The sequence below is a fragment of the Trachypithecus francoisi genome, unplaced genomic scaffold (genome assembly GCF_009764315.1).
Source record: "Trachypithecus francoisi isolate TF-2019V2 unplaced genomic scaffold, Tfra_2.0 Lachesis_group12, whole genome shotgun sequence".
Lineage (NCBI taxonomy): Eukaryota > Metazoa > Chordata > Mammalia > Primates > Cercopithecidae > Trachypithecus > Trachypithecus francoisi.
Genome location: NW_022681457.1, coordinates 101,203,459 through 101,213,992, shown reverse-complemented (window position 1 = coordinate 101,213,992; position 10,534 = coordinate 101,203,459). Strand labels below are relative to the sequence as shown.

The window sequence follows — 10,534 nt, the reverse complement described above, 5'->3', positions numbered from 1 at the left end:
CTCAAAAAAAAAAAAAAAGTACAAAAAAATTAACCAGGTGTGGTGGCAGGCGACTATAATCCCAGCTACTAAGGAGGCTGAGGCAAGAGAATTGCTTGAACCTTGGAGGCAGAGGTTGCAGTGAGCCAAGACTGCACCACTGCACTCCAGCCTGGGCAATAAGAGTGAGACTTTTTCTCAAAAAAAAAAAAAAGAAAAAAGAAACAGAAGGATAAACTGGTGAAATCCTATATGCTGAAAATGATGAACAGAAGTTAATGAGAAAGAGAAAAACAATGCATAAAGCAAAAAAATGAAGATATTGATTGTGTATTGAAAGAGCAGATCCATCTGGCTGAGCACGATGGCTCACACCTATAGTCCCAGCACTTTGGGAGGCTGAGGTAGGTGGATCACTTGAGGTCAGGTGTTCAAGACCAGCCTGGCCAATGTGGTGAAACCCGGTCTCTACTAAAACTACAAAAATTAGCCGGGCATGGTAGCAGGTGCCTGTAATCCCAGCTACTCTGGAGGCTGAGGCAGGAGAATTTCTTGAACCTGGGAGGTGGAGGTTGCAGTGACTTGAGATCACGCCACTGCACTCCAGCCTGGGCAACAGAACAAGACTCCAAAAAAGAAAAAAAGAAAAAAAAGAAAGAGTAGATCCATCAGCATTGTACTGATGGATCCATCCAGCACGTGCCACTTAATGGTATACTGAAGGTGAAACAAGCAAGATCTATCACAATGAACAGAAAATTTAAGGAAACTGAATATTCAACAGGCTGGTTGCAGAATGTTTTGGGGTATGAGGACAGGGTCTCACTCTGTCACCCAGGCTGGAGTGCAGTGACATAAATATGGTTGACTGCAGACTCAGCCTCCCAGGCTCAAGTGATCCTCCCACCTCAGCCTCTCAAGTAGCTGGGAACACACATACACCATTATGCCAGGCTCATAAGTTTTTTGTAGAGACAGGGTCTTGCCATATTGCCCAGGCTGGTTGTAAACTCCTAGGCTCAAGCACCCTCCCATGTTGGCCTCCCAAACTATTGGGATTATAGGTATGAGCCACTGCACCTGGCTGGTTGCAGAAATTTAAGACGAGACATGATGTTACATCTTTAAAGATTTGTGGGCCAGGCAACATGGCAAGACCCCATCTCTTCAAAAAATTTTAAAAATTAGCCGGGCATGGTGGTGTGCACCTGTGGTCCCAGTTACGTGGGAGGCTGAGTTGGGAGGATCATGTGAGCCCAGGAGGTCGTGGCTGCCATGAGCCAAGATTACACCACTGCACTCCAGCCTGGACAACAGAGCAAGATCGTGCCTCAAAAAAAAATAAAATAAAATAAAAAAGAAAGAAAAGAAACGCAGATGACTCTAGAGGAAACATTTTAAAAAGCCATCCAGGAGAACGCCTCCTTTTCCCTAGGGGACCCACTTCCTGCTCCCGCAACTGCTTCTGATATTTCTTCTCACCTTAAAAAAAATTACAGTGTTCAGTAATCTTTTAATCAAAACACTGCATCATAGGTGGAGACTGAACGCCTGCCATTTGTGGTAGCTGCTTTTTGTTTATTTGTTTTGAGACAGGGTCTCGCTCTGTCACCCAGGCTGGAGTGCAGTGGGGTGATCTTGGCTCACTGCAAGCTTCCTCTCCTGGGTTCAAGCGATTCTCCTGCCTCAGCCTCCCGAGTAGCTGGGATTACAGGCATGCACCACCAGGTCCGGTTAATTTTTGTATTTTCAGTAGAAACAGGGTTTCACCCTGTTGGCCAGGCTGGTCTCGAGCTCCTGACCTTAAGTGATCCACCCGCCCCGGCTTCCCAAAGCGCTGGGATTACAGGTGTGAGCCACAGCGGCTGGCCTGGTGGCGGGTGGGGCGGGGGGCGGTGGTCACTGTTGTTTCACAGCTGATCCAGGTTTTCCGGTGATGCTCCTCTGCTGCTTAGTTGCCCTGAACACATTACTTTTTCACGGTATTAATGGCATAGCATATATTTTGCTGTGAAGTACTCATATGTGAATAAACATAAGAAAGTATTGCTTATCAGTAGCATATACATTTACAGTCTGGAACAATGGTTAGGCCAGCCAACTAGAGATTGTCCACAAGAGTGGCTGAGATAGTGACATCTTTGCTTTCTGATGGTTCAATGTACACAAACTTTGTTTCATGAACAAACTTACTTAAAATATTGTATACAATCACCTTCAGATTATGTGTATAAGGTGTATATGGAACATAAGTTAATTTCATGTTCAGACTTGGGTCCCATCCCCAAGATATCTCATTATGTTTATGCAAATATTCCAAAATCCGGAAAAATCCCAAATCCAAAAACCATCTGGTCCCAGGCTTTTCAGATTAGGAATACTCACCCTGTAGTAATTTGCCCAAGGTCACATAGCTACTAGCTGGTCGAGACAGGACCACATCTGCCTGTCTTCAAGCTCGAGATTCTTAAGCTACCACACCAGTCCGTTTGTATAAATTCTATTTGTGCCCGGCGTGGTGGCTCATGCCTGTAATCCCAGCACTTTAGGAGGCCAAGGCAGGTGAATCATTTGAGGTTAGGAGTTCGAGACCAGCCCGACCAACATGGTGAAACCCCATCTCTACTAAAAGTACAAAAAAATTAGACCGATATGGTGGTGCGCGCCTGTAATCTCAGCTACAGAATAAATTTGCGTCATAATTTGCACGATTGATTTAATGTAGTTTTGGCAGTCTCATCACACAAGCACCACCAGCTCCTGACACTGGGAGGAGAGAACGTCTTCAAGGTCCAGAAACTCAAGGACGTGCTGATTCTGGGAGCTTTCAAAAACTCTTTTTGGAAAACCCAAATCCCGGTCTTCAGCCAGCGTTGCCTGCAGTTGCTAGGCCTATTCACAAGGGGGAAGCCGACGCTGCACTGCGCAGCCAAATGCGCCTCTCTTCCTCTTGTTGATCTCTGTGGTTAGCCTGGGGAAAAAAGCCCGCCTCCTGGCCCATAAGGCCCTGGGCCGGAAGCTCCGCTTTCTCTTCCTATACTCCATTATGGCGGTGAGTAGCTGGGACCTGCATTTGCTTTTTTTTATCCGTCGCCATCCATGGCAGGCCGAGCTTGCGGGGTCTCTCTCGCCCGCAGCCCGAGGAGTATGGACCCCTCAATGCTTGCCGACCCAAAACTGGCAGAGCCGTTCGAGCCAAGGACGCAGGGTTGAATTCTGTCACTTTCCCTGCCATCATTTTAGGAGCGGCTCCGGGCAGTTGCCGGGAGAGCTCAGAAGCACGGTCAGGAGGCTGCAGCTAGGGCAGATGGGGTGAATGGAGGGTTCTGAGGCAAGGGTCCGGGACTTATCCTGGTTCCGGGGACTTGAAACTTGCTCGGTGCTAGGAAACCTTAGCCGATTGCTCGGCTTAGGGAAGGTGCTAGCCTTTAGACAGCTTCCGAATGGGATGCTGGACGTCGCATAACCACGTGTTTCCTGTTAACTCAGCAGTTAAGTTCTATCCGTCGCTTACTCCCCTTAATTTGCCTTACAGTGGGGGCGCTCTTTGTTATCCTGAGGGTTCGAGCTCAGTGTCCGTAACTTTTAACAGTCAACACCTGTCCTGAATTTTCTATTCACCCGTTCTGTTTGTGGAGGAAGAATAGGTCCCGAGCTGACTTCGTTCCTTGATGCCTCCCAAACACAGTGATACCTTCTTCGTTACGATTTGGGATGAGCAGAAATAAAAATGCTATGCAGATAGAAAGTAGTAAAAACTCAGAGCTCTCAGCTGTGAGTATATTGACTGCTGCTCTTCCCTGTTGCAGCAGGATCAAGGTGAAAAGGAGAACCCCATGCGGGAACTTCGCATCCGCAAGCTCTGTCTCAACATCTGTGTTGGGGAGAGTGGAGACAGACTGACTCGAGCAGCCAAGGTTTTGGAGCAGCTCACAGGGCAAACCCCTGTGTTTTCCAAAGGTGAGTAGTGACAAATGATAGGGCTGCCCGCTGGGGTCGCCTGGTTGTTTCTTAATGTACCTGCTGTCGAGTCTGTTTAGAAAGTGACAGTCGGCATCACTTAAAGCGTTAAAATTCATGAGCCGACCAAAAAGTATCTTTGTTTTCAAGATTGCATGTGGGATTGGAACACTAGATTTTCTATGAGCAGATCTTAAGCTAGGGCTAGCCCAAGTAAAGATTTTCCCAAGTAACTAGGATATGAGATAGAGTGGAAATATCAGGAACGAAGTAAAGATCATTAGGTCTGATTAGCAGTTAGGGTTATATAGGCTGCATTAAGAACAGGGCTGTACGGGAGCATGAGAGGTTTCAGTGGCCTATGATAGTGCTACCACACTACAGCCTGGCTGACCCTATCTCAAAAGTTGTATACAGATGACCTGGGTTTGAGTGATGGCTTCATCACTTGCTGGTCTGACTCTGGGCTCTCTGGACCTCTTTTTTTATTTGCATAAAGAGGGTGTAATACTTGATAATTGTGGAAGCTAAAATGAGTTGTGTATGTGCCGTTGCTTTAGAATGGTGAAATATGGCAAGTCTTTGGATTCCACTCCTGCTTTTTATTACCAGTTGTGCAAGTTAATAAACCTCTCAAAACCTCACGTGTAAAATGTGGATAACAGTACAATAAGGTTTTAGCAAGTACTAGATAATTGTCAATAATGCTTTATTTTCTTTGGAACATGATAATCTTACTAGTGACTTCTTTGGCCTATTCTGGTTGTGAACTTGCCCTTCCTGGAACTTTGGCATTATGACTGTTCTTAACTGCTGAAGGATGGCTGGATGTCTGGAAATGGGAAAATCTGTGCTGTGGATGAAATCTTATGGATAGATGTAGGCGACACTAATTAGAACACCACAACTTAGAGTGTGGATGAATACTTAATGTCTCTTTAAGTCATGGAGATGGTGTTCTGGGAAGGAGGTGAGTGTAGTGGGGGTATGATGGCGTCTGACTCCTTGTTACCCCCTTCCTGCAGCTAGATACACTGTCAGGTCCTTTGGCATCCGGAGAAATGAAAAGATTGCTGTCCACTGCACAGTTCGAGGGGCCAAGGCAGAAGAAATCTTGGAGAAGGGTCTAAAGGTGAGGCTAATCCCCTAATGGAGTGATATTAGTGAGCACTCCCTTAATAACACAAGTAGATAAGTTACATTTAATGTTCTAGTCTTTGGTGCCTTGACATTTATTTAAGCTTCTAAAAGGCTTTTTTACAATCAGCAGGGTTAAGCTATTCTTGATGGTTTAAGAGATGTTTGAGACCGGGCACAGTGGCTCAATGCCTGTAATCCCAACACTTTGGGAGGCCAAGGCGGATAGATCATTTGTGGCCAGGAGTTAGAGACCATCCTGGCCAATATGGTGAAACACCATCTCTACTAAAAATAGAAAAATTAGCCAGGCTTGGTGGCAGGTGCCTGTAGTCCCAGCTACTCGGGAGGCTGAGGCATGAAAATTGCTTGAACCCTAGAGGTAGAGGTTGCAGTGAGCTGAGATCGTGCCACTGCACTCCAGCCTAGGCCACAGAGTGAGACTCTTGTCCAAAAAAAAAAAGGATGCTTGGGAGTCATTTCATTCCTCTGCTTTCTCTGGGTTTTTCTCTGCTCTTTGGAAGCTGGGAGAGGTCATTTTGGGTAGTTGGGGTGTAGTGAGGAAGTCAGATTGTGTTCCTAGGCAAGTTTTATTGACTTCTGTTTTTGCTCTGGGGTGCATGTTGCAGGCTGAGCTATTAATAGTTATTTGGGGGTGGGAGGGAGTTGATGACGAGGAATGTTATTGCTGCATTTTTCTCCACAGGTGCGGGAGTATGAGTTAAGAAAAAACAACTTCTCAGATACTGGAAACTTTGGTTTTGGGATCCAGGAACACATCGATCTGGGCATCAAGTATGACCCAAGCATTGGTATCTACGGCCTGGACTTCTATGTGGTATGAATATTTCATCTTTTCCCGCTCCTGGTCTATGAGGAGAGGGGAATCTTTATTTTATTTCATATGTGGTATGTTGGTGTTTACATGTTGAGTTGCAGCTTTGAATATTGTCTGCCTTTGTGTTCTCCTCCCCGTTGGGAAAATGTGCCTCATTTGTGGCAAGTGTAGGGATGCAACACTGAATAAGATGGACAAGATCCCTGCTGTGGGAGAGCTTGCAGTCGAGGATCTGTAAAGCACCCACATGGCTTAAAGGTGGATGAAGGAAACTGTTCCCTCCAGCCAGTGATTTGAAACTTTGGAGAGAGGCAGTATTGGTGCCACATTTGGTCTGTGGGTTGGCTGCACTGAGGCTCTTCTTCCCCTGATTCTTCCTACAGAAACAGCTTTGGGTGATGCAGTGGTTTGATCAGGAAGGGGGTTTTAACATAGAAATGACCTTTTGTGTTAACTGCTGTGTTTTGGTCCAACAATAAAAACTGAATAGCCTAAATCAGAAGTCCTGACTAGCGTGGAACCTGAAAGATGGTGACACCCTCATTAGACAGACAAGTAATAAGATTTGGATATTCACAGGATGTTGGAGGAACAGCACACCTTTGGGAAGCACTTTTGAGCTGAAGCAGAAGGAAGAAAGTATAGATACATATTTGTGCTTCTCGGAGTTTTATGTTTTCTACACTGCTGGTGTGGCTAAAGATTTTTAAATGTTATTTTTAAAAAAATGTTTTGGAGATTGGGGAGCAGGAATGGGGGATCCTCAGCACCACTGGAAGATAGGCTGGGGTTGGGGGGAGGTGCTGAAAGTTCCAGCCTCCATAGCAAACCTATAGTATGGCTGTGTGTTGTGTAAGATGTTGGTGGCAGCTTTGTCAGACACTGAGATCAAGGGTCTTGCTCCAGAATCCATTGGGCTGCCAAGTGACTCTTGAAGATCTGTCTGTAATGTGAGTCTTGTCCATCTGCTCTTGACTCTGAGCTGGCTAGGTGACTGTTGGTTATTCCTGGGACAGGTGCTGGGTAGGCCAGGTTTCAGCATCGCAGACAAGAAGCGCAGGACAGGCTGCATTGGGGCCAAACACAGAATCAGCAAAGAGGAGGCCATGCGCTGGTTCCAGCAGAAGGTAAAGCTGATTTATCTCAAGTGAAGTGGTGGAATGTGGTGTTGGTGAATGGAGTTGGGATTTGGGGATGCAAAATATAAGACTATTTGCTGGGTACCTTCTTTAAAATTAGAATATTGGGCACCTTGATAAATCAGGGGCTTCCAGGGATGATGGTTTAAAAGAATATCCAGAACTAGGCCTCCCCACCACCATGAATGGGGGTAGCTGGAAGGGGAGGAATACGGCTTTAACAGGAGTCCCCTTTCTCAGATTATAGTGCAGTTCAGCACAGTGTAAAAACCAGCCAGCTTCCTACTTAGTCCAGAAAAGGATGGGATTCAGAGCCCAAGTTCATGTGTCAGTCAGATTTGAATTCTCGAAAGTTAGCCATTGCTGCAATCTCTGCTGTTGCCTCCTGTTCTGAAAAATTAAATCTCTTCTCTTTCAGTATGATGGGATCATCCTTCCTGGCAAATAAATTCCCGTTTCTATCCAAAAGACCAATAAAAAGTTTTCAGTGAAATGTACAATTCTGTTGTGTGTTCTGTGAAAGGATCCTGGCCATATTCAAGTCCTTGGACCTCAAGCCACTTAAAGCTTCGATGGGAGTAGCTGGTAACAACCCTGTCATCCTCTGATTGGATGCTAGTATTTCCTGGGAGATCCAAGTCCAAGCTTCATAGCATCCATTGCCTGTGCTTGCCACACCTTGGTTGATGCGCTGTGGCGCAGTAGCCGCATTTAGAGGGGAGGGTTTGGTTGATGTTGGGGTTTGAATTTAGAGCCTTGATTAAGCAGAGTGCAGTGCTCCTGTGTTCCAGGAGGCTCCCTGCTATTCAGTGATTCTGTTCTGTACTAGAAATTTTATAAGCATTGATGTGTCATGAAGGAATGATAGGCTTTGGTGTGATGTTTGAGATTAAATTTAGACTTAACTGTTCAGGCTCAGGTTTCTTTAACAACGAGAATATAAGGTTGTTGGGAGGCAGTGTATGTAGATAAGAGGGCAGTCTTTCCATTTCCAGCCCTCTCGGTGAGTTGTTACTCTGCCCCAGTCTCCTTAACTGTATCAGGAGGCAATAACAGTAATATCTGTCAGAGGATTAAATGATTTAATACGAAATGCTCAGACTAGCACCAGGCACATAGTGCTCAAAAGGGGATTTAATTTTTGTGTTTGGGAATATGAGAAATGTTACTTCTGCTAGCTTTGGTGCAAAAATGGAAATACTTTCTCTGTGGTGATTGTCTTTTTTTTTTTTTAGATGGAGTTTTGGTCTGTCACCCAGGCTGGAGTGCAGTGGCACAATCTCCCTGCAAGCTCCGCCTCCGGCTTCATGCCATTCTCCTGCCTCAGCCTCCTGAGTAGCTGGGACCACAGGTGCCCGCCACCACACCCAGCTAATTTTTTTTTTTTTTTTTTGTATTTTTAGTAGAGACGGGGTTTCACCGTGTTAGCCAGGATGTGTCGATCTTCTGACCTCTTGATCTGCCCGCCTCAGCCTCCCAAAGTGCTGGGATTACAGGGGTGAACCACCGCACCTGGACCCTGTAGTGATTTTCTACATCTCACTGAAGCCGACACTCAGAAGCCATCATTTTTGTGTATTTGTTTATTTGTTTTTGTTTGGTTTTTTAGACAGAGTTTCCCTTTGTCGCCCAGGCTGGAGCATACAGTGGCACAATCTCTGCAGCCTCTGCCTCCTGGGTTCAACCAGTCCTCCCAACTCGTCCTCTCGAGTAGCTAGGAATACAGGTCTCCACCACCAAGCGCAGCTAGTTGTTTTTTTTTGTAGAGATGGGGTTTCACCATGTTGGCCAGGCAGGTCTTGACCTCAGCCTCCCAAAGTGTTGGGATTACAGGTATGAGCCACTGCACCTGGCAAACGCCATCATTTTTCTGACACAATACTTGGCCATTGGTTCATCATTTTCAATTTCGGGTTTAAATTTTGGAGCACATGTTAATTCAGTTAAATAATTTACTAATTTCTGACTGATTAGAGTTCAGTTGTCCTTGGGCCACCCATTCATTGCTGTTCAGAAGTTCTCAAATTTGCTGCTTTTGTAGGTATTTTGAAACCTGTAAGTAGATTATTTGGTGTGTCTCATTTTTAAAATGAAAATAAAGTTACCTTACCCAGTAAGATGAGTTCTAGTTGGTGAAAGGGGAGAATCATGGAACATGTTGCCGTATACTTTTTTATTTCATTTAAAATATAAAATGTGCATTCATATCTCAGTCTTTTACTACAGGGCCAGGGCCCCCACCTCACATGGGGTAAAGGAGTCTCATTCTTAAAATTCAGCTTCATTTTTATAGCGGGGAACCATACTTGTTTTTACTAACTTCTGAATTAAATAATACTCAATAAACATGTTTAAGAACAGACTTGATGAATGGATTAGTTCTGGGTGTGGAGAACAAATACTAGTTTTACCTAAATAAAGCATTTCAGAAATACAAAATCTAGAAAGTCTCTCAGTTTTAACAATATAAACCTGCTGAGCCTTCATTTGGTTCTTGTGTATTGTTTGTGTACTCAGTTGACTTAACTTCCCATTAAAAAAAACTGCTGTGCTCCTGACCCAGTGGATAAAGCACTGTTGGGAGTTCAAAGAGCTAGCCAGGTTTTAGTCCTGGCTCTAACTAGCATTGAGATTTTGGGTAGGTCATGAAACATCTGGAGGACTGGAACCACTAGACACAGACTCCTATCCAGTAGCTAGACAGCTTGCCCCTATTCTGGCTAGAAGCTTGACTTGCAAACAAATGTCCTACTGGTATCTAAAGCACTGTCATTTGTGGTTGAGCTTGTACCAAGTGGGTAGATAGGATCGCCTGGTAGTTTGTTAAAACTCGTGGGTCCTACCTCAGACCTACTGAATTAGAATCCTAACAAGATCTGCAGGTGATTTGTACGTATACTAAAGGGTAGAGGTAGTGGCCAAAAAAAGCAGGAAGGGCATGATACCCAAGGAGGTTTCCTTAATACAATTCAGTTCTTACGAAGTTCTTACTGTGCGGTTATTTTTCTCGTTTCTTTAGCTGCCACCCATGAAAGTCTGGGAGTGGACCCTGTCTCAGGAAAAAAAAAAATTGATCAAAAATTATACTCAATAATTACAATACTGAGGGGACAGTGGGTTCTCTTTCACTATTAGAAACCCCAAATAGTAAACACAGCTAAGGCTTTTTTGTCTTTTAAACATAGTTGGGAGGTGTTCTTACTTTTTCCCTTTAACAGTTGCGTTCTCAGTACATTGCAGTGGCTATACAATATTTCATTCTGGAAATGTATAGGACATAATTATGTAGTTGGCACTAAATGTCAGGAATGTCAGTTTCATTAAACTGTCCAATAGAGGCTCTTTTATCCTGCTGTCTTGGCCCTCGGTCCAGTGAGTACCTTTAAGGTCCTTGCAAGGGATCTTGAGCTGTTGTTCAATGGTGTGGTATTGTGGAAAGAACACTAAACAGGAAAAAGGTTATCCATCTTCATTAGTGTTT

The 10,534-nt window shown here is 44.7% G+C and overlaps 1 protein-coding gene across 1 annotated transcript; it reads left to right on the top strand.

Annotated features, from left to right (window-relative positions):
- The first annotated feature begins 2,928 nt into the window (after positions 1-2,928).
- RPL11 (ribosomal protein L11) lies at positions 2,929-7,550 on the top strand. The gene is made up of 6 exons (XM_033227870.1): positions 2,929-3,031; positions 3,789-3,939; positions 4,965-5,071; positions 5,783-5,914; positions 6,931-7,041; positions 7,472-7,550. Exons 1-6 carry the CDS (start codon positions 3,026-3,028, stop codon positions 7,499-7,501), a joined length of 537 nt encoding a protein of 178 aa, XP_033083761.1. The 5' UTR covers positions 2,929-3,025; the 3' UTR covers positions 7,502-7,550.
- Positions 7,551-10,534: the final 2,984 nt, after the last annotated feature.